The following is a 27686-nucleotide window of genomic DNA, read 5'->3' as shown; positions in this document are numbered from 1 at the left end:
TTGTCGTGTTTACACATGAGAGTTAACTTAGGTAAATGGGTTTCAGTGCCTGCTTTAGATAATTACCACTTCAATAGTGTGACCCCTTAGGAATTGAGCTTTATTCATTTGATTGCTATGGTTGTTTTCTGATACACTGGACACAGACCATAAGAATCTATAGTCCCCCCTGGGGATAGAATTTAATTAAGTCCTGTTGTGACTTCACTTATGCATTTACTGTTAAAATGATTCTCTTATTACCACATTTTGCCCACAGCTCTCGCTCTCAGCAAAACAAATAGCAGTGACAGATTTTGAAAAATTACCACTGCCAAAGAATTGAACACACATCTTGATGTAAATAACACACAAAAAGGGACCGATTTATTTATAGAATGCCATGAGTTTAAAATGCTGAATTTTTTTCCCTAAAAAGATTAAGGATATTTGGAAAGAGTTAAAGTATCTCTAAGGTACATCATGTTTTGTTTATCACTCATTCATGTATTTACTTAATAGATGCATACTTAGTGTCCACTGCATACTGAGCACTGGGGTGAAGTGCTGAGACAGAAGAACTATTTTTCACTTGATTTTTGATCTGTTTTCCAGGAAAAAATGGTTTTGATTATAAAGTTCTAGACATCAGGAGGGGGAACTCATGTACACCCGGGGCGGATTCATGTCAATGTATGGCAAAACAACCAATATAATATTGTGAAATAATAATAATAAAAAAAATAAAGTTCTAGACAGACAACAAAAAAGTGACAGGAATGGAATGCTAGTAAGGCCATACCTTGGCGAGGCAAGCCAGCCAAGGCCTGCCTTAGGACTGGCTCAGAGTGGAGCTGACAGCTCTGGGTGCGGAAGCCCTGAGATGGGAGCGGCTCCATGGGGAGCACCGGACTAGTGAGGCACAGCTTCGTGGTGCGGAGGGGTAGCCTGAGGTTGGAGCAGTTGTCAGGCAGTTTCATGCCTGGATTGGATTTTATTCTGAGTTTTGAGAAGCCACTCAAGGGTTTTAAACAGAGGAGGAGCGGTTTCAGATGAAAAACAGATTGAAGTAAAGTGAGAGAATTGGTTGAAATCACCCCAAACTTAAAGTTCCAACCTGCGTGTGTGGAGGCATATTTAATTTTGTACACTATAGTCACCATGACATTCGCTTGTAGTCTTTCTAAATGAAACTGAAAATGGAAAACCGAATACTGAAGTTATTTTGGTTATTCAGTAGTTAAGCGCCTTTGACCGTGATTGTTGTAATGAAGTTACTGTGTGTGTGTGTGTTTATTTATGAATATACAGTCTATTTGGAGCCATGTAATGTGAGAATCAAAGTCAACTTTGGGTGTTTATTTTCATAGGATGCTGGCTCTTTCACCCATCCTGGCATCTGTGCATTTATAAAAGAATGTTTGAAAGTGAAAATAAAATCCTGACTAAAGAAGGCGTTACCCATTTTTTGGAACTGTATGAAACAAGGATTCTTCCATTTTCACCAGAACTTTCTGAGGTAATGGCACCCTCCCCCTTCCCTTGTTCCCTCTGTCAGAAGATAAGAGGCGAAGGCATTTGTTGTATCTTATGTGATCTTCAAAAGTGTATATACTGGGGCTTGAAAATCGCAAATAACACTTCAGAGATTTGCTGAAAACAAACCCTATATCTCTAAACTAGGCTCTCACACTTGGGCTTTGTCGACAGGCTGCCTGCATCATTGCCACGGTGAAGAGTAGTCCTTTGTTATCTGTATTCTGTCATCCGTATTCTGTTATCCGTAGTCAGCAGCATGAACCCTGGAATAGGAGTGTGTTAGAGACTCTCTCCACGGTGCTGAAGCACTGAATTATTGCTCTTTGTCTGGTGATGCTACTCCTCCGGTTCCGAGTCAGTGAATTACTATCTGCTGTACTGAGCAGGGGTTGCCTTTGGAGCTGTGTTATTAGAATGTGTACTTCCACTTGTCAGAAATCACACAGAGTGATGACACTGTGAGAATTACAGCTGTGATTTTAAGTCCTGTTATGATGACATGAGTTGGATGATCATAGCCTTAGGAACAGTAATTTACCTCTCATTTAGAGGTAACCTGCTGCTAAGTCACTTCAGTCGTTTCCGACTCTGTGTGACCCCATAGACGGCAGCCCACCAGGCTCCCCCGTCCCTGGGATTCTCCAGGCAAGAACACTGGAGTGGGTTGCCATTTCCTTCTCCAATGTGTGAAAGTGAAAAGTGAAAGTGAAGTCACTCAGTCGTGTCCGACCCTTAGCGACCCCACGGACTGCAGCCTACCAGGCTCCTCCATCCATGGGATTTTCTAGGCAAGAGTACTGGAGTGGCTTGCCATTGCCTTCTCCGAGAGGTAACCTAAACGTCCCGAATTATCCAAGTACATGTACAGTGTTTTAGTATGCATCCTTTTTCTACATTCTCCTGGCCTTCTTGCACTTCCTGAAAGCATGCTTTTGTCTCCTAATGTTTTCAAAGATATACCTTTCCCCATTTATCGTCCAGGCATAGGGGCTTAAATTTTCTCTTGGGTATCTTTCTGTTTCTCACTAGTCACTACCTTTATTTTCTGCCATGTATCCCTTCTTTGGATTCCTTTCTTCCTTCTCAGCACAGAATGTATTCCATACATGTTTATCAGGGTGGAAAGTTTGGTTTGATACCTGGGATTAAGGTATCCTCCAAGTCTATCATAAATCGGCCTGCAGCATAAGAGATTGCTTGTAACAGCTCTTCAGTAGCCCTACATAGGGTGTACAGTTAGGGCAAGTTGACTTTTCAAAATTACAGTTAAGCTTAACATCAAATATATTTTTTCCTTTTTTTCCCTTAGTTTATCACTGGACCGTTAATGGATGCCCTTTCAGAGAGCTCTCTCTACAGCAGGTAAATATGCATTTTACTTAGCAGCAGTGCAGTAATATGCATTTGATTACAAATTTAACTTGATTATGAAATATGACTGTTGAAAATGCCTTTGGTGGATGTGTTGATCCCAGACGTTCAGCTTTTTCTTACCATCTTGTCCCTTCTGGGTTTGTGCTGCTTCTTGTCTTTCTAGCAGTTGTATCTGCTGTTTCTGTTTCTTTTCTTTCCTACTCTGAGCCCATCCTTTCTTGGGTTTTGGGGAAGGACACCTCACATAGGGACTTTCTTTCCCCTAACTCCTGACTCTGCCCTCTTGGAATTTATGGTGGCTTTGGCTAACCAACACTTGACACTTTTTTTTCCTTTCTTTTAACTTTTAGTTTTGACTTACAGAAAAGTGAGAATAATAGAGACAATTCTGACTTACCTTTTATCCATATTCCCTAAATGATAATGTTTTACCATAGTTGTTTAATTGTCATCTTTATGTATGTATGTGTGTCTTTGCATCTCTGTGTATATCTGTTTCTTAGCTTTGTCTGTTGAGCAGACTCACCCATCTATATTTCAGTATCTGTCCATCCATCCATATTAAAAACCATCCATTCAAACCAGTGTACCCATTTCTAGTCCACTACCACAAGGTTCATTCTGACTTTTCCCTTTCCATATCAGATGGTAGAGGCCATTCTCTACTACACGTTGCTTATTTAATACCTTTACGCTTCATCAAGCTTGATACTGAGAAGAGTGTCAGTATTGTGCCTTTCTTAATTTTTTGAGCTTTATCTGTACTCTTGAATTGTATCTTCAGAAATTTCCCTTGCTTTTGAAATTATGTTGTATTAATATTTCTAATTCTGATAATTAAAAGTTTATACTTGCTAGTCTTTTGTTTGGTGTATCTCTAATAGAGCAAGCCACCCTGGTGGCTGGCTCAGTGGTAAAGGATCTGCTTGCAGTGCCGGTGACCCAGGTTGAATCCCTGGGTCGGGAAGATCTCTTGGAAAAGGAAATGGCAACCCACCCCAGTATTCTTGCCTGGGAAAAACCATGGACAGAGAAACCTGGAGGGCTTCAATCCATGGGGTCACAAAAGAGCTGGACACAACTCAGTAACTAACACTTTGACTTTTGCTTTTCTAATAGAAAATACTCTGACAGTCAACTTCTTTAAAAATTTTAAATCAACCTTTGCTAAGTTATGTTAATACTCAGTCCTATTTAATATTGAAAAAGCATATCAGTGCTTGATTTGTCAATTATTTTTATTTTTGAAATAACTCATTACTAGTGACTAGTTTTCTGAAGCAGACAGCTGGAGAGCAGTAAAACCAACTTGGTGGTTTCTGAGAGTTGACAGGCACATTGATTATGAAATGCCTTCAGTTTCCTTCCACACTGGTGTGTTCAGTTAACAGATAATGTTCCTGGCAGAAGCAAAAGAAACAAAAATAAAAGTGTCTTTAGTGGATGTTAGCAATCAAAGGCTTTTGCAGAAGTGGTTTATTACTAACATATGTCTTTTACTTAATACTTAAAGGTGTTAAATCATTGGAGTATGTGTTAGAAATAATAAAATAATTTTAAATTACCATTTCTAGACTTTTCTTAAAATGATACTATTTGGCAAGATTGATGCATATGTGTCAGATAAAGTGTCATAAAAAGGACATCTATGCCTGCTTAGTGTAACCCATTACTAGCTCACGTCAGTTTTTCTGGAATATCTTGATGTTTTTGTAATCAGAGGGATTCTCAAGATTTTACAGAAAAATAAAATGCAGGTTCAGAAGATGGTTTTTTTGTTGAAAGATGTTTGAGCTGTATTGCACTTAGTTTCAGTATGCTTAATTGTCAGTAGATTTTATATATTTGTTTTCTTCCCCCTTTGTCTATAGGTCCCCAGGCCAGCTCATAGGAAGTGTTTCTCCACTGGGACTGAAATTACAGAAGTTTTTAGTCACTTATATTTCTTTTCTTCCAGAAGAAATAAAGAGTATGTATCCATAAAGAATTTCTTTTTAACTTATTCACTTAAATTAAAAAAATGTTTTTAGAATGTTGATTATAAGCACCATCCTACTAGGAGAGTCCTAGGACTGTTATAATCAGTATTGTCAAACTAGTTCCTTTTTTTCAGGATAATGCAGATTTTTTCAGAATTATACAAGTGTCCACTTAAATTGAGTACACACTCTCACCTTTCTGTATAGCACGGTACCAGTATTGGAATCTGTAGCTTGGAACCGATTATAGAACATATACTGCAGTTTGCCATTCTTTCTAAGTATCTCTATTCAGTTTCAAGAATTAGCAGAATAAGTCAAAGAAGAAAGAAACCTGGGCTTAGGAAAAAGTTATAAACAGAATATCCATTGTGTCAAAATTGTTGCTTTATACATACTGACTTAGAAAGATTTAAAGAGAAGAAAAACTTTTTATAAGACCTTGTATCTTAGAAATGTCCCACTTCTTCGGATTGGAGATGTGTGTTTTTCTGATGAGCTCTGTTGGTAAGCAAAGCATGGAACCAGTGTTGTTTTGTTTGCTGAGTGGCAGGATTTCCTCTACTAAGCCTTTTCTTCATTCTAGGCTTTGTGATGTAGAAAGTGACCCTGGCTATGAAATATATATATTTTTTCCTTTTGTATTAATATTTAATCTGCATATAGGATGAACTATGGCCAATGGTAATATGTATTCAAAAGTCAGGAAAGAAAGGGGAAAGATGGCTGTCTGTATATCGCAGCCTTAGATTTACAGAAGATTGATTGTTTTGGTTACTTTTTAAAAAAATTAAAGTGGAGAAGGTAACTGCCAGAGCCATTCTTTAGTTTGCTAGAGTTTGGAAGTTTATAGCCTGGGGATTAATTTTCTGACCACAGGGGCACATCCTGTGTGTATATCACAAAGTGAGTGAGATGGTGGTGGTCAGCACCCCGCAGAGTCTGACAGCCTGGTGTTCATCATTGTAGCAGACGCGTGACAGACCCTTGTTAATGTGAGTGAGTGAGTGAGAAATAGAAGCTTGACAGTTGCCATTTTCCTTGTGAGAGAGGCGTTAGGCAAAAGAAGGGAACTTAAATAGTCCAGCAAGAATGAGGGCAAGTAAATTGTCTACTTACAGGTTTTACTTTGTAATTTTTTTCTGTCAGTGATTCCCAGTGGATATATTAAGCATACCTGGTTTTGGGCTAGGCATTTTGGGAAATACAAAATACATGTCATATCCTTTCAGAATTGTCCAAGGATTTCTTATAAGATTTCTACAATAATGATCTGAGGAAACAGACATTTTCATTGACTGTGTGACTTAAAGACCCTTAAGACATCACATATTAGCAGAGAAAGCGGGATAGAACACCATCCTTGTGTATCTGAAAATAGTTAAAGTAATTATAGTGTAGGTAAGAAATAGCCTGTGAGAAAGGGCTAATATTACTGTTACACAGATTCCAGAGGCCAGATACCAATGGTATTTTTCTTTAACATCTCCAAGAAAAGAATGGTTTCCAACAGTAAAAAATTTATCTTTTACCTTAACTTAAAAAAATACATATACACACACACACACACATATATATATAACTGCTTATTATCAGAGTATGTACAATATAGTAGAATACTCGTCTTACTAAAAGGGATTGAATTTGAAATAACATTGATTTTTTTTTCCATCAGCTTTATTGAGACATAATTCACACACCATAAAATTTACCCTTTTAAATTGTTCAGTGGTTTTTAGTATATTCACAAATTTGTACAACCATCACCACTAATTTCAGAATATTTTCATTACCCCCGAAAGAAACTCCGGGCCCGTAAGTAATCGTCTCATTTTCCGTCTCCCCCAGCTTCTGTCAGACACTAGTTGATTTTCTGTCTCTATAGATTTACTTGTTCTAAACATTTCATATAAAAAGAATCATATAATATATGGTCTTTTATTTTATGTCTGATTTCTTTTTGCTTATGTCTGATTTCTTTTTGCTATGTCTGATTTCTTTTGAATGTTTTAAGATTCACCTATATTGTAAAATGTATCATTCCTTTTTGTAGCTGAATAATAATGTAATAATAGTATTATAGATACTTCAATTCTGTTTATCCATTCATCAGTAGATATTTGGATTGTTTCTACTTTTACCTACTGATATGAATTACTCCTGTGACTATTCATATACAAGTCTTTATATGAATATAATCTTTCACTTCTCTTAATTATACACCTGGGGTGGAATTATTGGGTAACGTGGTAGCTCAGTTTTTAATTTTTAGAGGAGCTGCTAAACTGTTTTCCACACTGACTGCACCATTTTACATTCTCACCAGGAATGTCTGAGACTTTAGTGCCTGTACATCCTTACACTTGTTATCATCTGTCCTTTTGATTAGAGCCTTCCTGGTGGGTGTGACATTGTATGTCATTATGGTTTTGTTTGCATTTCCCTCCAGAGTGTCTGATGATTTGAGCATCTTCTCATGTGCTTGTTAGCAACAATGATGTCTTAAAACTTTTTCTTTCAGGTAGTTTCCTGTTAAAATTTATTCAGAAGATGACAAGTAGACATTGGTGTGCTGTTCCCATTTTGTTTCTGTCTAAGGCTTTGGCAAACGTCCCAAGATGTAAAGCCCTGGGTATAGAAGGACTTCTTGCCCTCAGGTAATTTACTCTTGTGTATATTCATATGTGGTAATTTGTCATAACTTTCCTTAGTAAATTAAGTTTTCTCTTCTGCTTTAATCCACGGTGAGTGGTTTTAGTTAATATTGGCGTCCTGATTTTTCACTCTTAATTTTATAGAAGCAAAAAGCAAAAAAAAAAAAAAAAAAAATCTATTCATGGGGATTTCCCTGATGGTCCAATGGTTAAGACTCCACACTTCCACTGCAGGGGGCACAGGTTCAGTCCCTGGGTGGAGAACTAAGATCCCAGATGCTGTTGAACTTAACTTTGTTTTATGAATTACTAATTTAAATGTTAATAAATGCCATAATATATACTGTTGGATTTTGACCACTTTAAAAATAAGACCAATGTTTTTATTAAATATCAATATTGACTACCAATTATTTCAAAAAATGTGCTTTGAAAGTGTCTTGTTAGTTTTTAAAGATTCTTTTTCATGTTAAAATTGCACTCTACTGGAGGCCTTACTTATTTAATAGCTTTGCAGCTCTCCTGACAGTGACTTTCTGCGTTAGAAAGTGTAGATATTATAAATCACGTTGTCAGTGACTACAGATGATCACAGTATTCTCTGAGCCCATGGGAGTCTGTGTGTTTTTCTCTACCGTCAGGGACGTTCTGCAGTGCACCATGATCACACATCAGATCCTGCTGAGAGGGGCAGCGCAATGCTATCTCCTCCAGACTGCCATGAATCTGGTGGACGTGGTAAGCTGATCTTTCTTACTCAAGTTAACTTCAGTTCGAGAGTCTTTCTCAGTGAGCGGGAGTTCATTAAAGAGTTAACACAGCAGGCCTGTGACGCTGTCATTAGAAAACCCTGTTCATAAGCTTGGCCCTTGGCTGGCATCTGGATTTCGGGAGGGCTCCTGCCATCCCAATACCGTGCCTGCAGGGCCCGTGAAAACAGTGTGATTTTACTGAACACCTGCTTTCCTTCTGGGGCTCTGAAGTTGTAGGCGCCGTGCGTGGGGCGTCTTTGTGGCCAGCTCCCTGGTGTAAACACAGGGCCCTGGTTCTCTGAGGAGTCCTTTGGTAGGCACTTTACTTGTTGGTAGGGAAGCTCGCCACCGTACTGGGAGAGCATTCTTGGAAGCTTTCACCTGGTTTCCTCTGTATTTTTTCTGCACATCTTCCAGGAACTTGACATTCAAAGAACATCCTTATTCTGTTTTTCAGAGAGCTCCAGTAACACACTGTTGTTGAGAACAGGGGTCAGCAGACTTTTTTGTGAAGGACTAGATTGATGTATTTTAGGTTTTTTGAGTCATACAGTCTCTATTACAGCTACTCAAAAGCAGCTGTAGACCATTTACAAATAAGGGGGCACGGCTGTGTTCTAGTAAAACTTTACTCACGAAACAGGCTGTGAGTGACTTTGTCAACCCTTGGCTTAGGGCAGGGTGTCTTAATTGGAGATGTGTGACCTTAAGGGAATGAAAAGATTTGGGTGGTTTTCTGAAGGCTGAGGGTCGTTTCTGTGGGTTTGAAAAACTAAGATTCAATTTTGATGTAAATAAGTAATTTCTTATAGGATGTTTCTGGTTTGTGCTTTTAGATTGTACCACCTTATCTCAGAGATTGTAATCTCAATTTTAAGGCAAATAGATTTAGAAAGTAATCTCATTTTATAACGGTTAGCTGGTTATAATCAAACTCTTCATTTTGAAAGTTGAATACTTCCTTTTTAAAAATATTGCTCTTGATTTAACTAATAGTATTCTACTTTAAATAATATGCTAGATTGGTTTTACAGTGATGTTCATTCAGTTAAACATTTTTAAATGAGTAATTTTTTAAAACTGCCCTCCCTGCAGGAGAAAGTGTCACTCTCTGACATCTCAACTTTTCTCATGTCGGTGAGACAAGAGGAGTCCTTAGGACGAGGAACTTCACTATGGATGCAGGTGAGACTGAAAATAACGATAAGGTCTTTGAAAACTTTGTGAAAAATTGTTTCTGGTTGAATTCATTACTGGCCTTTCTTGTTATTTGTCAACAGAGGTTTTTAAAAATTGTTTATTTGCTTTGAGTGGACCTAACCAATAATGCTATTAGAATTCCTATTGAGAAGTGGGAGACAAAGTGTTTGAAATAGAGATGGAGCTGTTCTAGAGAAGATAGTGAGCAGATCTCAATTCCAGATGAGATATGTTGGGAGTACTGATGATGTTAGACTCAAGAACAGTGACACAAACATCTACTCAGGTTCCCAATCCTGACATTTCGGTTATCCATAATTCTTCTGACTTCTTGCATCTAGCTCGTCATGAAACCCTAAGTGTCTTGCAGTGGATGGAGAAAAGTCCTGGCAATTACGAGTAAAGTCGGTATAAACGTCTGCATACAGGTTTTTGTGTGACCATAACTTAACTCATTTGCATCAGTTTCAAGGGACATGGTTTCTAGATTTGTAATAAGCATATGTTTAGTTCTTTTAAGAAACTGCCTTCCATATCCATGTTTCCTCCACCTCAGGACCCATACAACCATGGATCATGAAACGCCATAGTATTTACTACTGAAAAAAATCCACGTGTAAGTGGACCTGCACTTGGTGTTCAAGGATCAACTATATTTTAAAATGCACATATGATAGAAAATAAACTTGCCAGGAGGGTAGGAGCTTTTCTTATAGCTTATATTTCAAATTCTACATTCTCTCAAAAATAAATCCTTGTTTTAGTATATGAAGACGAAATGAATTTTAGGGTTGTAATTTGTTTTACATAATGTGTTATTATTCATAGAGATGTTCTTTACAACACCTTATTAAAATGTACATTTTATATTAGATGCTTTAAAAATTCTTGCCTGTTAATGAAGTTTATAAGTTCTCTGAGGAGTTTAGAAAACACACACGTATGTGAATATACTCCCATGCATACATACATATGAACATTTTTTTCTGTATGAACTGTGTGTGGAACTCAATCATGACAGTAAACATTCTCTTACTTTGTTGTGTTCAGTTATCTAAATTCAGTTTATTGTGGAAGAAAGAAAATTAATTAGGGAAATTAGAAGCCCTCTTTTAGTTAGACTTTCAAAATAACTGATAACTTTTCTTTTTCAGCTCTGTGATTGGTTGCGTATTAACGAAAGCTATTTCAGGCAATCCTCAACTTGTAGCTCCATTGGACTTCACGAGACTTCCTCTTTAAATGCTTATGTCAGGAACCTAGTGCAAGAGTATATTAGGTCACCTGCCTGGGAAGGTAAGTCTGAGATCATTTTTATGGACTGATATAACCAAAACATTTTCTAAGAACTTTCTACTGGTTTTTCAAATTGAAAATGTATGCCAAATATATGCTGATTTACAGATGTCAAACTTGTATTTCAGCCAAATACTGTGAATAAACGTTATGTAAAAATACTGTTTCCTAACTTGCACTTTATCTGTTCTAGAACTTGAGATTTTAAACCATTTTAAATGTTTTGAGAAACTAGTAAGTTGTCTGAGTAGGAATTGAACACAAATTTATTAATTTATTCTACAATTACTGAATCTTTGTCAGCTAGATTTTGCAGGTGTGTGTTTGGAGCCTCTGTAGTGGAAATATTTGTAGATAAATCTGTTTATCTTTTGTTTGTTTTCAAAACATTACATTTAGTGTCAGCTGATTATGAAAAGTAATTTTAGAGAAAAATTATATTTGAAAGAATGGTTTTGTTAGTTTCTTTTTTTTAACCAGATACTTAGCAAAAGATCAAATGCACTGAGTGAGGAGAGAACTATTAGCAGCTTCATGAATTAGGATTCTTTCTACATTTCTAATGCTCGTCATTAAAGTCATTAGTGATAATTTGGGTAAATTGCGTCTTTGAATTTAACATGTCTTCAATTTCCTAGCTTTGTCTCAGACCAAGTCATTTTCATCTCCTGATTTCTCTAATCTGATTATGGAATAGATCTTAAATGATCACATAATTATCCTTCCAAAATACATGAGTTTATCTGTTTGTCCTTTTTGGAACGTTTTGCTTTTGTGTTTTGTTGTCTTTATTGTTCAGTAAATTTACTGTTACTTGGAAGCGTCTTTTGTTAGGCCTATAAAAGTAAATAAATTTTAGTCCCTACTGGAGGGAGCATAAATTAAACTCTCTGAAATATCTATATAACTTGTCTTAAAACTCAGTCTATAACAGCATCAGGTCTGATTAAATCATTCAAAATTGGATGAAATAAGATTTTTAGAGTTTCTTCCTTAACGTTTCTGGGACTTAAACTGTTTAATATAAGTTTTTAAAAAAACTGATCTCAAGTGCAAAGGAGGTATGTATGTGTGTGTATGGTAATATTTTGTTTGACTCTTAATGCCCTTGGCTAAGTGCCTTTATAAAATTTTAGTTTGATTAACAGTTACTGGGCAGTTTTCACAAGGCAATAAATTCCAAAGCAAACATGATTTAGCTTGAATTTTTGATCATAAAATACATATAGCACTCAGATTTGTTTTTATAAAAAATATCATCAGCTCAAACATTTTTTAATCAAATTCTACACCTAAAGTAGTTTTTTTCTTTGGGTTTCATATGGTCAGTACAGATAGATTTTATACTGACTATTCAGCAACTATATGTCAAGTGTTTTCGAAGTGCCAGACACTGGAGTTACAGAGATAAAAGAAATGTCCTCTACCCTCAGAGAACATAGGCCAACAAGGGAATTGATAAGTAAACAGCTAATCTTAACGCGATGCCTTGAAAGCCATAAGCACTGGGATGGGGCCCCAGGGTCAGGGCTATTGATCAGAACTTGTAGACCTATGGGGGATCAGGAGAGGTCACTGGATGAGGTGAACAGAAATTAAGGCGGAAAGGGAGGAGTATTCTGCAAGGCTTGGATGAACTTACATCCAGGGAGCTTGAAAGTAGATAGACATCCACCAGTGTCTGTAGTATGGAGCTCAGGTTGGAATGGTTAAGAGGTGGTTAAGAGAGGATGGATATATATTCGGTAGCTGTATATGTACCATATCGTATATATGATATGTAACAAAACAATGCAGCAACAACTAAAACCACACAAAAACCAGCATCATCAACAAGCAAAAATGTTGGAGCACTTTCAGAGCATGGTTTCTGAATCAGAGAAAGTGAGACAGTTTGCAAACAGCAGTAACAGCATGTCAGAGCTTGGAATTGTTGAGATCAACCAAAGAGTGAAATATATTGAAGAAATTTATACTTACACAGTTCATCAGAAAGGGTGCCTACTTAAAATGGAACCAAGATACCTGAGGAAAAATCCCAAAGTAGTACACACTACAGCTGTACCAGTTTTAGAAACAGCTTTATTGATGTATAATTGACATACATTAAATTGCACATATTTGAACTTTATACAGTATGATGGGTATGACCTCTGTGTATTGCTTATGAAACTATTAGCATAGCAAGATAATGACATAGCCGTCACTCCCCAGTGTCTTCACGCCTCTTTGTCACCCGTGGCTCCTGCTTCTACCTGTTCCTCTGCATCCGCAGACCACCCTGACATGCTTTCTGACACTAGTTTGCATTTTCTAGAATTACAGTCAGTTTTTAGAATTTGTAGTAGCAAAATGTGATTGATAATTCAGGGTTAACTTGCATTAAGATGACTAAAGATAGCCAGTGACCTTTCGTTTCTTTAAAACCATTCTTGCCTGTACTTTTCCAGCCTCAGAGAGTACTTTTCCCCCTCAGAGAGAAGGGGGAGGAGGCGTAAAGAATTCTTTGCCAGTGGTTCTCAGAGCATGATTTCCAGACCAGCAATATCAGCATCACCTGAAAACTGTTTAGAACTGCAAATTCTCAAACTATGTCCCACACCTGCTGAAACAAACTCTGGGTGTGGGTTCACCCTCTGTATTTTAACAGGCTCTCAGGGGGATTCTGGAGAAGGCAATGGCAAGCCACTCCAGTACTCTTGCCTAGAAAATCCCATGGATGGAGGAGCCTGGTGGGCTGCAGTCCGTGGGGTCACTAAGGGTCGGACACGACTGAGCGACTTCACTTTCACTTTTCACTTTCACACATTGGAGAAGGAAATGACAACCCACTCCAGTGTTCTTGCCTGGAGAATCCCAGGGACGGGGGAGCCTGGTGGGCTTCCGTCTATGGGGTCACACAGAGTTGGACACGACTGAAGTGACTTAGCAGCAGCAGCAGGGGGATTCTAACACATGCTGAGGTTTGAGACCTGTTGTTCTGTAGCCTGGATTTCTCTTAGTGTGGCAGTGAAGGACTCAGGAAGCAGCCCTACAGCAAAAATCTCTGCTGGAGTGTCCTCCACTCGAGTAGTCAGGCATTCTGTTGTAACTGACCTAGTCATGTGGCTCTCCTTGAAATCAGGAATCTTTAAAAATCCACTAAACTTCTGATTTATAACCTTCCCTTTCATTTATCCGAAGTGAAAGTTTAAGATTTCAAAAAATGCCACTGTGGTTGGAAGCATTCTCAAATAGCACCCCTACCCCACTCCCACCTCCTGGAAGGTCAAAAGGTATCTCATTATATGATTGCTAGAGAATGTAAGGAACTGAATAGCGTATTAGTATTTTAGTCTTCGTTAATGATGAGTTTTTATATGTGAATGTGGGATATAAAGCCCTAATGTGAGTAAAAGGGTTCAGAGAGCAAGTTTCAATAATTCACTCTTATAAAAAACACATAAATTTAACCTGCTGATTTATTTTGGAAAGCACCAACATGTAGATTATCTAAAAAATATACATCTTCAGTTCAGTTCAGTCGCTCAGTCGTGTCCGACTCTCCGCGACCCCATGAATCACAGCACGCCAGGCCTCCCTGTCCATCACCAACTCCCAGAGTTCAAACTCATGTCCACAGAGTCGGTGATGCCATCCAGCCATCTCATTCTCTGTCGTCCCCTTCTCCTCCCGCCCCCAACCTTTCCTAGCATCAGACTCTTTTTCCAGTGAGTCAACTCGTCGCATGAGGTGGCCAGAGTATTGGAGTTTCAGCTTTAGCATCAGTCCTTCCAATGAATACCCAGGATTGATCTCCTTTAGAATGGACTGGTTGGATCTCCTTGCAGTCCAAGGGACTCTCAAGAGTCTTCTCCAGCACCACAGTTCCAAAGCATCAATTCTTCGGCGATCAGCTTTCTTCACAGTCCAACTCTCACATCCATACATGACCACGGGAAAAACCATAGCCTTGACTAGACGGACCTTATAAAGTCTGACACTGTTTCCACTGTTTCCCCATCTATTTCCCATGAAGTGATGGGACCAGATGCCATGATCTTTGTTTTCTGAATGTTGAGCTTCAGGTCAACCTTTTCACTGTCCTGTTTCACTTTCATCAAGAGGCTTTTGAGTTCCTCTTCACTTTCTGCAATAAGGGTGGTGTCATCTGCATGTCTGAGGTTATTGATATTTCTCCCAGCAATCTTGATTCCAGCTTGTGCTTCTTCTTGACCACCAACTGGTATTTATGACATTTTAAAGAATAATATACAATAAAGTTTATTCTTTTGTTGTGTTTTTAAACTAAGTTATCCTCCATGCAAATGTGTTTTTAGTATTATCTGTCTTCTGTTCTATTCTAACAGATTTGTATCAAAATAAATTATTCCCTATATATCAGAATATTTTAAAATGTGTTCTTAAGTATTTGAACCACTGGTCTGGAAAACTAGATTAACTAAATCTTTCTTGGAAGTTGAGGTAAAGAGTATCATCTTATGATAGAATGAAAAGGAGCTCTAGCTATGATTTATTTACTTTACCTGGCTTTCAGGAATAGGAAAATACTGATTTTATCATTTAACCACGTTCTTCCAAGAGTTGTTCTAGAAACTTTGCATAATTACTTAATTTTCATAATAAACCCAGGAAAAGTCACAGGTTTATTTAGTTTGATTTTATAGAAGATGCCCTAAGCTTTCCGAGAGGACAGTCGACTGTCCCAGGCTCCCATGGCTAACAAGCAGTGTGCCTGAGGCTCAGACGGGAGTCTGAGATGTCAGAACCTTTGCATCTGTGTCCACTCCATCCCCTTTCCAGTTCTATTTTAGGGAACTCTCACCTCTCATCCGAGATGCCAGAATAGTCTCTTAACCGGTTACCTTGCATCTAGCTTCCTCTACAATCTCTTTTCCACATTATACCTAGAAAAATTTGTTCAGTATACAAACTTTGATCTCACAGAAGTCTCCTCCCCGTCTTTGTATCCATTCACTTTGACTTCTAGTGGCTTCCTTTTGCTTTTGGGGTGAAGACAGAAACCCCTTACATGCCTATAAAGTCCCTGGTCTCTCCTACCTGTTCCTGTAAGGTCATCTTTGGTGCTCCCTCCCACTTTATACCCCAGTCCTTTTCATGGAATATGGCATGCTCTCTGCTGCTTCAGAGCCTTGACATGCTCTTCCTTCTGCCCAGAAGGGCCGTGTCTCCCTTCCCCTACCTCATTCTTCCCTAGCTTTTGTACCCAGACCAATTGTCCTTTCTTCAGGGTGACTTTGTCTTACCCTCTAGTTGCACGATTAGAACACTTACTGCTGTTGTCATTTCACATTTCTCTGTATGTTCTTTGATGAGTGCCCTTCTCTTCTGCACTGTGAATTCCACGAGTGTAGGAGCCACTGGGTCTGAGGCCAGTGCGTGGCATGCACCCGGCACGCAGAGATGTCTTTGTGTCCACATTTAAGTGGATAAAAATGAACCATGCTGTGGGGTGTTCTACTGTATTTCTTCATAGCTGTATTTCCTCATGTAATACTGATAAAACATGTTCATTTGACTGTTTTATTTTTGAAACATCTTCCAAGGATTTTGTTAATGCTTTGCAAACCTTAACTATTGTTATTTAAGGAGGAGAAAACAGCTGTATGCCTGATTGGTTTGAAGCTAAGCTTGTTGCTCTGATGGTGTTGCTGGCCATAGATGTAGAAAGAATGAAGAGTCAATACAGGTAAGTGTTTCTAAACTTGGAAAAAAAAAGCTTTCTTTAAAAAAAGGCTAATCTTGGTTATAGTCCATATTCAGACTTTTCAGTGATCGGTATGGAATTGATCACAGCTTATTAAAGGAGGAAATTAGAACATGGCAACATACTTAAAGAAGTGTTTAAAATTAACAATAAATTAATAGTGCCAGAGTTTTAAACTTCAGAAGTTAAAAACCACAACTATGTATGCATAAATCACTGGTTTTGTATAAGAATATTAAAAGGATGAGTTGTAAGGTCCTATCGTAAGATTAAGTAAAGACAGTTACTGGATTAAAGACAATTATTGGATTTTACCCCCTTTATAAAATATGGAAAATTTTTAAAATAAAGTAATAACGATAAAACAGTACCATTTATATTTTGAGAAATATGAGTAGATTGTCACCAGATTATAATTATTGAAAAAAGCAGCTTCCTTGGGTAGTGTATTTGCATATAATGTAAATCTCTTTTCTAGACAAAGTTTTAGTACTAAAGTTGGTTATAACAGTTTTTCACAAATCTTTAGTTCTTTATATTTTTTTGTTAACATGTCTCATTTCCTTGACTAGTATGTATTTGTTTTGCTTTTTTCTGAAATATGGAAGCAAGGTCTCAGCATTTTAATTTGCTGATAAATTGGATGTAGGATTTTGTTCCTATTTCTGCCCAAAACCAAGGACATGTATTGTTCCTTGTGCTTTCTTCTCCCGTGAATTGCTCCACTCACTGAGAAAGCATGAGTGGAAAGGCCCGTCCTAACAGGCCTTTCCTGTCCTTAAGAGTAATTCTGTCCAGTGGAATCTTGAGCTAACCAAAACTGTAGGTGGAAGACAGGTTCTTTATGCTTTTGAAATGCTTGATTTGGGCATGTCTTTTAATGTCTAGTGAAAAGCGGAGGACACAGAATGTATTAAGGATATTCTTAGATCCTCTCCTGGATGCCCTTGTGAAGTTTGGTACAAATGCCTACATGCCCTTGGTGAAAACTGACAGATGCCTGCAGTTGCTGTTGAAGTTACTGCACACTTGCTTGTTGAAAGGTTCCGGTACCCGAGATGGTGAGGATCAATAGTTTCTGTTGGTGTTTTGCCAGGTATATCGTTGGTACTCAGGGTATATCATTGGTACTCAGAATGAGAAGAAATTCCTGACCTTTTTCTTTAGCTTCATTCATTCAGCAAATATTTGCTGAGTGGTGCTGGGGAGGCAGTGACGAACGAGCAGACTGCCCATCCGGAGCTGACATTTTAGTATTTGCATTCATTGTGCGCTGTTGATTCCATATTGATGGGATATGATTTCATTTGCTTTTACTTGTTTTGTTTGTTTGTTTCTATAGGTTCTCATTGATTTCCAGACTATTGAAAATGATCACTATTTCATATATGTTCTAAGCCAAGATCCATTTCTTATTGACAGTGTGTAACATGTTACAGAAAGTAAACTAAAGCGTGAGAATAGCAATAATTTTATAATTACTTGTGCACAGAGGAGCGTGGAGGGCTACAGTCAGTGGGGTCGCAGAGAGTCGGAGATGACTGAGCGACTGAGCATACAGGCACACACATGTCCCTAGGCACCTCTATGTAGAAAATACTTCATCCGGGAAGTACATTGTTGGTGGATGGAAGCACTGAGCACTTTCTTCCTTCCTTAAACTAAGATTTATGTAAAACAGTATTTGAAAACCCATGGACATCAGATATTAGAATTATCAGTGGGTAAGCATTGGTTCCCAATATTTCTGATCAATTTCATTTGGAATTTTAGAAATTTTCCATTTAGGAAAGAATATTCTAGAGAAGCTTTGGTATCAGGTTAAACTGGAGGATAATATTGAAAGGTTAGATTTTCATATAGACTTGTGAAATATTATAAAAGCTAGTGTCCAAGTTCTGATATTTTTTATAATAATAGCAGAGCCAAATGCTGTGCACAAAGCAGTAACTTTTTATAAGATTTTACTCCTTTAAGCTTGTGTTCATTTGACACATATCGGCTGCTGAAAGCACTTGACTCAGTGCCCTCAACTGCAGGACTGGGTCGTGGGTGCCTTTTGGAAAATTATTGGGATATATGATACACGCAAGAATATGAGATAGTTGTATATAAATTATGATGCAAAATAATTATACATCCATGAATGTACCACCATTGCATCTGTTGCTGAGAACAAATTTACCCATAGCTTCTCAGTCCCTGCCTTTTGCCTCCTTATTTTGGTTTTTATCTGTGTCACTTCCATATACTTAAAAAATGATTTTACCACATAAATCAGTTTTCTCACAATATATTATCTCATTTTCCTGCTTTTAAGCTTTATAGAAATATTACTCAACTGTTAGAAGTCTTCTGTAACTTTTTTCACTTAGCGCTCTTCTAAGGTTAATCCATGACCTTTCATATAAATCTTCCCTGTGGTTTTACCTTCCACTGTGTGATGACACCACAGTTAGGTGTTGTCATATTGCTGGATGCTGGCTTGCATTTGGTTTACTGCTTTTTGTACAGTACTGATTTGAACACTTGTCTACATGTCTCTTCTAGCTTGTGTGCGTCTCTCCAGTGTGTGTACCCCCAGGACCAAAATGAGTGGTTCTTAGGGTATGTGTGTATTCAGCTTTTAAGATAATACAAAATTATTTTTCCAAGTAGTTGTGTACATATTTTGTGTTCTCACTTGCAGAATACAAGTTCCCATCGCTCCTCAACCATCTCTTTTATTATACTTTTGAGTAAGAGCCAAGGAAATCCGTTTTTAGTTTTGGTAGTAGTTGACTTCCAGATAACTGGCAAAACATGTCAGTTTAGTTAACTTTATTTTTGATTGAAGCCTAGTTGATTTACAATGTTGTATTCATTTCTGCTGTACAGCAAAGTCAGTTTTACACACACACACACACACACACACACACTTGCTTTTTAAAATATTATTTTTCATTATGGCGGTGGCTCAGACGGTAAAGCATCTGCCTACAATGTGGGAGACCCAGGTTCAACCCCTGGGTCGGGAAGATCCCCTGGAGAAGGAAATGGCTACCCACGCCAGTATTCTTGCCTGGGGAATCCCATGGAAGGAGGAGCCTGGTGGGCTACAGTCCACGGGGTTGCAGAGTCAGACACGACTACTGAGTGACTTCACTTTCACTGAATGTAGTTCTCTGTGCTATACAGTAGGACTTTATTTATCTGTCCTATATATAATATCTTACATCTGCTCATTTAGATCTATTTAACTAAATTAAAATAGATCTAAATCCTGAAAGAATTTCTTTGATAGGGAAAGAGGAAAATAGTTATTTTCATTTTATAAATGAGTAAATAATGTAGCAACTAACTGCAAGTCCTAGGATAAATGAACAGATAATAGTAAAGTCAGAAATAATGAGGTACAGTCAGCCTTCCATATTTATGGGTTAAACCAACTATAGACTGAAAATAATTAGGGCAAAAAATTCTAGAACATTCCAAAAAGCAAAACTTGAATTTCCCGTGCTTCAGCACATTCTGCAGCAGACCTTGGCTAAGCCTGGATCTGCTGTGAAATGTGTAACGTTAAAACACACTTCTGGGAAATGCAGACACATTTTCACCTACTTAACAAGCCATAGCAACTTATGTGGGAAAACCCATTTTACTTAAAACTCCCGCAAAAGATGTCTTAAAATCTTCAAAATAAACTAAAGCCTAATTCATAACTTTGGTGAAATAGTCTCTGCTCCGTCTGTCAGCTTAAAGCTCTAAATAAATGATGTTACCATGGTTATTTTTTTTATTCACAGTAACTGTACAATGTTTATTTTTATATTTGAGGAATCATACCATTAGTCATGTTGTAACTCTCCCCTTGTTACATTGGATTATACAGGGCCAAGTAACTGACCTCATCACACTTCTGTCCTAACTACAGGCGGAATTTGTCACAATTGTGGGTGTGATTCTCTTCACTGAGTGTTACTTTTTTCCTGAGTTGCTTTTGTTTTCTGGCTTTGATCATTTTTGTCTCTTTGAACTTTTCTTTCCAAATTAGGAAATTAAATTTTAATTTAAATTGTGGTAAAATATATGTAACAAAATGTACACTTTAAATGTTTTTAAGTGTATGCACAGTGTTGTGCAACTGTCACCACAGCACACCTCCAGGACTTTTTCATCTTCCCAGCCAAATCTCTATACCTCCTAGATAATTACTCCCCATCCCAGCCTTCCCTCCTCAGCCCCTGGCAACACCAGGAATTTCTGTCTCTGGGAATTTGACTAAGTGTAATCATACAATACTTTTATGTCAGGCTTATTTCACTTAACATTAGTGAAGGTTCAGAAGGTTCATTCATGCTGTAGCTGGTATCAGAACGTCATTTATTTTTAAGGATGACTAGTACTCTGTTGTATGTGTATGCCATGCTTTGTTTATCCATTCATCTGTTGGTGGACGTTTAGATTGTTTCCATTTTTTGACTATTCAAATAACGCTGCTCTGAACATTAATGTACAAGTGTCTGTTCAAGTCCTTGCTTTCATTTCTTTGGGGTACATACCCAGAAGTGGAATTGCTGGGTCATAGGGTCATTCTCAGTTGTGTCTGACTCTGCGACCCCGTGGATTGTAGCACTCCAGGCTTCCCTGTCCATCACCAACTCTTGGAACTTGCCCAAACTCATGTCCATCAAGTCGGTGATGCCATCTAACCATCTAATCCTCTATTGTCCCCTTCTCCTGCCTCCGGTCTTTCCCAGCATCAGGGTCTTTTCAAATGAGTCAGTTCTTTGTGTCAGGTGGCCAAAGTATTGGAACTTCGGCTTCAGCATCAGTCCTTCCAGTGAATGTTCAGGACTGATTTCCTTTAGGATGGACTGCTTGGACCTCCTTGCAGTCCAGGGGACTCTCAAGAGTCTTCAACACCACAGTTCAAAAGCATCAGTTCTTCAGTGATCAGTTTTCTTCACAGTCCAACTCTCACATCCATACATGACAACTGGAAAAACTATAGCATTGACTAGACGGACCTTTGTTGGCAAAGTAACGTCTCTGCTTTTTAATATGCTGTCTAGGTTTGTCATAGCTTTTCTTCCAAGGAGGAAGCGTCTTTTAATTTCATGGCAGCAGTTACCATTTGCAGTGATTTTGGAGCCTGAGAAAGTAAAGTCTCTCACTGTTTCCATTGTTTCCCCATCTATTTGCTGTGAAGTGATGGGACCGGGTGCCATGATCTTAGTTTTTTGAATGTTGAGTTTTAAGCCAGCTTTTTCACTCTTAACTCTTTTACTTTCAACAAGAGGCTCTTCAGTTCCTCTAAAATCATGGTAATTCTGTGTTTAATTTTTTTTTTTTTTGACTGTGATGTGAGGCCTGTGGGATCTTAGTTCCCTAACCAGGGATTGAACCTGGGCCCGTAGCAGTGGAATTGCCAAGTCCTAACCACTGGACAGCCAGGGAATTCCCTTTGTGTTTCAGTTTTTGAGGAACCACATGTTTTTCACAGCAGCTGTGCCATTTAGTATTCCAGCTGGTGGTGCACACGGCTCTAATTCCTCCACATCCTCAGTAACACTGTTATCTTTTATTTTTCTCATTTTTGATAGTGGCTGTCCTCATGGGTATGAAGTGATATCATGGTTTTGACTGAGCTAGCTTTTTGATCAATTTAGGTACTGCTTTTGGGATGCAGGTTGTGACTGTCAGTTATAGGAAACAAAACCCTAAACATCATTCTGAACCTGTGCACAGTTTGTATATTGTGATGCAGTGTTAAATTTAAGGATGTGGCAGTGACTGGGGGTCTAAGTGAAAGAGAGGTTCTTGAGTCCTGTGGTAACTGATAGGAAACACGATGGTAACAGCGATGATAACACTGGAAACATGAATAGCATCAACTTCTTCATGTCACTTAAGCCCTAAACCTTCCCTTGTAATCTCAAATTAACTTTTTTTCAGTCTAATGGGTTTGAATGAATATGTGAAAAGTAAATATTTTTTTATGCTATAAGTTTTAGATACGAGTTGAGAAATAAAAGGCAGAGATTATAGAAGAGGAGTTTTCTGTTCATACCATATTCATCAGTCATTTTCTTGGTTCATAAAAAGCTTTAATTCCGGACTTTTTGCTGGTGGCTGCTTAAACTGGCAAGTGACTCATCCATGAGATAACTTCAGAGGCCATAATAGGGCTGTCTTTATAATAGGTAACGTGAAATGTTTAAAATTAATACTGTGATTTTTAGTGCAGTGTGTAATCTTTTTAAAAATTTATCTGTGAGTGATGCAGCATTTTGTTAAATACCTATTTAAATCTTTTGCCTATTTTTAAATTGAGTTGTTTACATAATATATATAATAACGAGAGTTTGTTATATATTCTATTAATAGATACAAGTCTTTTGTTGAATATGTGATTTAAAAATATTTTCCCCAAATCTGGAGCTTCTCTTTTTTATTTTCTTAACAGGATCTTTTGTAGGACAGAAGTTTTTCTTTTAATGAAGTCCAGTTTATTTATTACGTAATTTTATTTATTTCTTTGTGACTTTGCTCGGTCTTCATTGCTGCTTGGGCTTTTTCCTCTAGTTGCAGCGAGTGGGGGCTCCTCTCCAGTTGCAGCGCGTGGGCTTCTTGTGGATCACAAGCTCAACAGTCGTGGTACAGGCTTAGCGTGTGGGATCTTCCCAGATCGGGGATCAGTCCCTGTCCCCTGCATCGGGAGGCAGCTTCTTTATCACTGAGCTGCCAGGGAAGCCCCTGTTTTATGTTTTTTTTAATTCTTAGATCTCGGATTAAGTAGAGGTAATGTGTTAAGGTGGGAGGTGAGGTTGAGGTTTGTTTTTTGTCTATGAGTTTCCAGTTGCTCCGGGACCATTTGTTGATGAGATTTCCTGTTGAACAGTCAAAAATTGGCTGTGGTGGAAACAACCCAAAATAGAAGGACACATGAATAGTTCAGCGATATATGACTGTAAAAAGGAACACAGAAGTACTGACAGGTGGATGAATCTTGAAAATACTAAGTGAAAGAAGCCAATTGCAAAATGCCATGTAATATGTGATTCCACAACATGAAGCATCCAGAATAGGCAGATGTTGAGAGACTAAGTATATCAGTGACTGCTTAGGACAGGGAGAGGAGGAAGGTTATAGGGGTAGGGGCTCAAGGGTGATGAGAATGTTCTAAAATTGACTGGTGATGGTTGTACATATCTCCGACTGTACTGAACACCTTTGAAGTATATACACTCTTAATCGGTGAATTGTAAAATATGCCATTTATAGCTCAATAAAATTATTTAAAAACAATTGACCATGTTTCTGTGGATCCATTTCTGGCTTGTTTTATTGATCTTTATTTTTGTCCCTTTACCAGTACTGCACTATTTTGGTTACTGTAGATTTACAATAAGTCTTTAAATAGGTAATGTGATTCTTTCAAATTTATTCTTTTTTGTCAAAAGTATTTTGAGCTCTTCTAGTGCCTTTGCCTTTCAATATAAACTTTATAATCAACTTGTCTGTATTTACCAAAAAAAAAAAAAAATCCTACTGAAATTGATTGGAACTGAATTGAATATAAAGATCAGATTTTTTGAGAATTGCTTTCTTTATTGAGACTTTTAATTCATGAATATGGTTTATCTCCCAGTTTATTTAGTATGTCTTTTATTTCTTTCATCAGAGTTTTTTTAAGTCTTCAGCATCTATATCCTGTGCAGGTTTTGTTAGATTTATGTAACATCTTTGGGGGAAAGATTATTGTAAATGATACATTTTTTAATTTTTGGTTTTGAATTGTGCTTTGCTAGTATACAGAAATGTGGTTAATTTTTGTGTGTTGGCCTGTATCCTGTAACCTTGCTGAAGTGTACTTATTAGTTGAATTAGTTTTTTTTTTTAAATCCTTGGGATTTTTTTGTAGACAGTGATGTCATTTGTGAATGAGGACAGTTAGATTTTTAGGGTTTTTCATGGTTTATCCTTTAAATTTCTTTAGGATCTGGGGTCTGAAGTGATTCATTTTTAACTCCTGACAGTGGTAGTGGTGAGCCTCTCTCTCTTCTCTTCAAGACTGGCTAGTCTTTTCAGAGAAGCAGCTTTTGTTTTCATTGATTTTTCTCTTTTCACTCATTGATTTCTGTTGTTTGCATCTTTCTGCTTGCTTTTGGTTTATTTTGCCTTTTGCTGAAGTTAAGGCAGCTTAGATATTGATTTTAGGTCTTCTTTTTTAAAAGGATATCGAATGCTATGAATTTTCTTTAGTTTTGTATTATCTGCACCCCACAAATTTTGGTATGTTGTATCTTTAGTTCAGATTTTTTTTTTTTTATACTTTCTCGTTTACCCATGAATTTAGAAATGTATTTGGATATTTCCCTGTTATCTTTCTGTTACTGCTTTTTGTTTTAATTCTGTTCTAGTCAAGAGAGCATACTTTGTACAATTTCAACTTTTAAAAATTGTTATTTTGTTAGGGTATGGTTTATTTTGGCCTGTGTTCCATGTACACTTGGAAAGAATGTATATTCTGCTGTTACTTTGTGTGGTGTTGTATAGATGTCAGTTATATCCAAGAGTTTCATGTTTTTCAGTTTTATATTCTTGGAATTTAGGAGTGTTGAACTCCAACTGTAATTTTGGATTTGTCTCTTTCTCATTTTACTACAGCTAGCTTTGCTTTATGTATTTTGAAGGTCTGTTGTTAGGTAGGTTGTGCTTTTTCTTGGGAGTTGACTCTTTTATCATTATGTAATGTCCCTTTTTATCCCTGATGTTTTCTTCACTCTGAAGCCTACTTTGTCTGATAGTAGTATAACCACTGTACTTTCTTTTAATTAGAATTTGCATAGTACTTTTTTTTCTGGCTTTGTACTTTTAGCCTATTTAGTGAGCATTATATTTAAAGTGAATTTCTTATGGACAGCATATAATTGGAACATGATATTTTGTCTCTTCTGACAGACTGTCTTTTATTTGGTCTAAACTATTTGCTGCTGCTGCTAAGTCACTTCAGTCGTGTCCGACTCTGTGTGACCTCGTAGACAACAAACAGCCCACTAGGCTCCACTGTCCCTAGGATTCTCCAGGCAAGAACACTGGAGCGGATTGCCATTTCCTTTTCCAGTGCATGAAAGGGAAAAGGGAAAGTGAAGTCGCTCCGTTGGTCTGACTCTTAGTGACCCCGTGGACTGCAGCCTACCAGGCTCCTCCATCCATGGGATTTTCCAGGCAAGAGTACTGGAGTGGGTTGCCAGTGCCTTCTCCAAAACTATTTGCTTTTAATGTAATTATTTACACATTTGGCTTCAGAGCTGTCACTTTTTGTACTCTGTTTATTTTCCTGTTTCTCATCTTTCTTTCCCCTCTTCTGGCTTCTTTTGAGTAGTCTGAACATTGTTTTGTCTTCCATTTTAGTTATCTTTTGTGTTTTTTCCTAAATGTCCAAAGTTTTTTGTGTGATTGCTATAGGGATTACAATGCACGTACTTTTTTACAGTCAGCTTAGAATTAACATTTTACCAACTTGAAATTCATGTAGAAATGTTACTACTTTATAGGTCCCTTAATCTCTTCTCCTTCATTTATTATAGTTGTCTTATATCTACGTTTGTTAAAAATGGTTGTTGTATTTTTTGCTCTTAACCATCAAACACATTTTAAAGAGTTAAGGGAATGGTCTCCTGTATTTACCCATTTAAAATTTTTTTACTCTTTCATCCTTGACATTCATGTTTTCCTGTGGCACTGTATACCTTTTGTTTGAAAAATGTCTTTTAATATTTCTTTGGAGGCAAGTTTGTTGACAATGAATTCTCTTAATTTCCCTCCATCTGCAAATGTTTTTATTTTGTCTTCTGGAGAATATTTTTGTTGAATATGCAATTCTGGTTTGCTCCGTCTTTTCTTCAGCAGTTTAAAAATGTTCCATTTCTTTCTGACCGCCACCACGGTTTCTCATTAGAACTCTGTAATCATTCATATCCTTTTCTCCCCCAGGTAATAAGATGTTTCTCCGTGCATTCAGTACAATTTCTTTGTTTTCAGTTTTTGGGAGCTTGGCTATACCATGTCAGATTGCCTTTTTTAAAAAAAAAAACCTTGCTATGCTGCACATGCCATGCAGGATTTTAGTTCCCCGACCAGGGACCGAACCTGTGTCCCCTGCAGTAGAAGTGTGGAGTCCTAATCACTGGACCACCAGGGCATTCCCCAATTTGCATATTTTACTGATCTGTTTTCAAGTTCACTGATTATTTTCCCTTATATTTCTTTTCTGTTATTGATCGCATCCAGTGAGTTTTAAAATCTTCAGTTATTGTACTTTCAATTATAAAATTTCTATTTGGTTTTTCAATAAGGAGACTTGATATTCAGAAAAATCAACACGTTTTTTAATGACTAACTTTTAAAAGCCCCACCCACACGTGATGCCCCCCGAGGACCCACATGGGAGCCGGGGTGGCCCCCGTCCTGCCCCTCGAAGCCATCGCAGCTCGTCTGCACCCGCGGCCACGTGACCACACGAAGGGTTTTTCTCCAGAGTCTATTTTTTTCAGCGACAAGGACCCGTCTCCCGCACTGTCGGGGAGGACCTGGGGAGTGCCGCGCGCACGCGAGCTGGAACACTGCCGCCTTACCTGCCTACTGCCCCCACCGCCCGGAGGGGCGTCCGCAGGGGTGCTCGGGCGGGGGCGGGTCCGCGCTGGCCAGGCATGTGCCCTCCTCCACGCGCCCCTCCGTCCGGCTGGCAGCCCGTAGGGGTGTCTGCAGGGGTGCTGGGGGCGGTGGCGGAGGTGGGTTCGCGCTGGCCGGGCACACGCCCTCCTCCTCGGGCCCCTCCATCTGGCTGGTGGCGCGCCTTCTGTTTGGGCCGAGGCTGCAGCATTGCAACAAACACAGCATTATTTCAGTTTTTCTTTTTCCTTTTGTTTGTTTGTTCATTTAAACGTATACTTAGAACTGCACTTTGTCAAAAACCTTCCCCTTCTTTTTTTATTCCCCAGTTAACTGAGGTTTTTATTTTCAGATACTGCAAACCGATTTCTAGAGCATCCACATCCTAGGTGCTCGAGTGTCTAGAAACCCCTCTGTTGCTTGGTTGAACAAGGGAATCACACAAAAACGAAAACGCAAAAATTGAACTTCGGGGGGTGGTTCTGTGCCTTCCAGCGTCTTGTACAGCAAACCCTGACCCGTCTTC

The 27686-nt window shown here is 38.1% G+C and overlaps 1 protein-coding gene across 5 annotated transcripts in view; it reads left to right on the top strand.

Annotated features, from left to right (window-relative positions):
• The window catches only part of TARBP1 (tRNA guanosine 2 -O-methyltransferase TARBP1), a 68639-nt gene that overhangs the window by 6502 nt on the left and 34451 nt on the right, over positions 1-27686 (top strand). For all 5 annotated transcript variants that reach the window (XM_088841839.1, XM_088841838.1, XM_088841840.1 and 2 more), the window contains exons 4-12: positions 1350-1498; positions 2828-2880; positions 4764-4861; positions 7393-7528; positions 8167-8263; positions 9373-9462; positions 10632-10773; positions 16384-16483; positions 17390-17562. In XM_088841839.1, coding sequence (XP_088697965.1) covers positions 1350-1498; positions 2828-2880; positions 4764-4861; positions 7393-7528; positions 8167-8263; positions 9373-9462; positions 10632-10773; positions 16384-16483; positions 17390-17562 — 1038 coding nt within the window. The remainder of the gene's footprint in view (positions 1-1349; positions 1499-2827; positions 2881-4763; positions 4862-7392; positions 7529-8166; positions 8264-9372; positions 9463-10631; positions 10774-16383; positions 16484-17389; positions 17563-27686) is intronic.

This window comes from Moschus berezovskii, chromosome 12 (genome assembly GCF_049115385.1).
Source record: "Moschus berezovskii isolate FMDL1 chromosome 12, NW_MosBer_1.0, whole genome shotgun sequence".
NCBI lineage: Eukaryota > Metazoa > Chordata > Mammalia > Artiodactyla > Moschidae > Moschus > Moschus berezovskii.
This window is presented reverse-complemented; position numbering and strand designations above follow the sequence as displayed.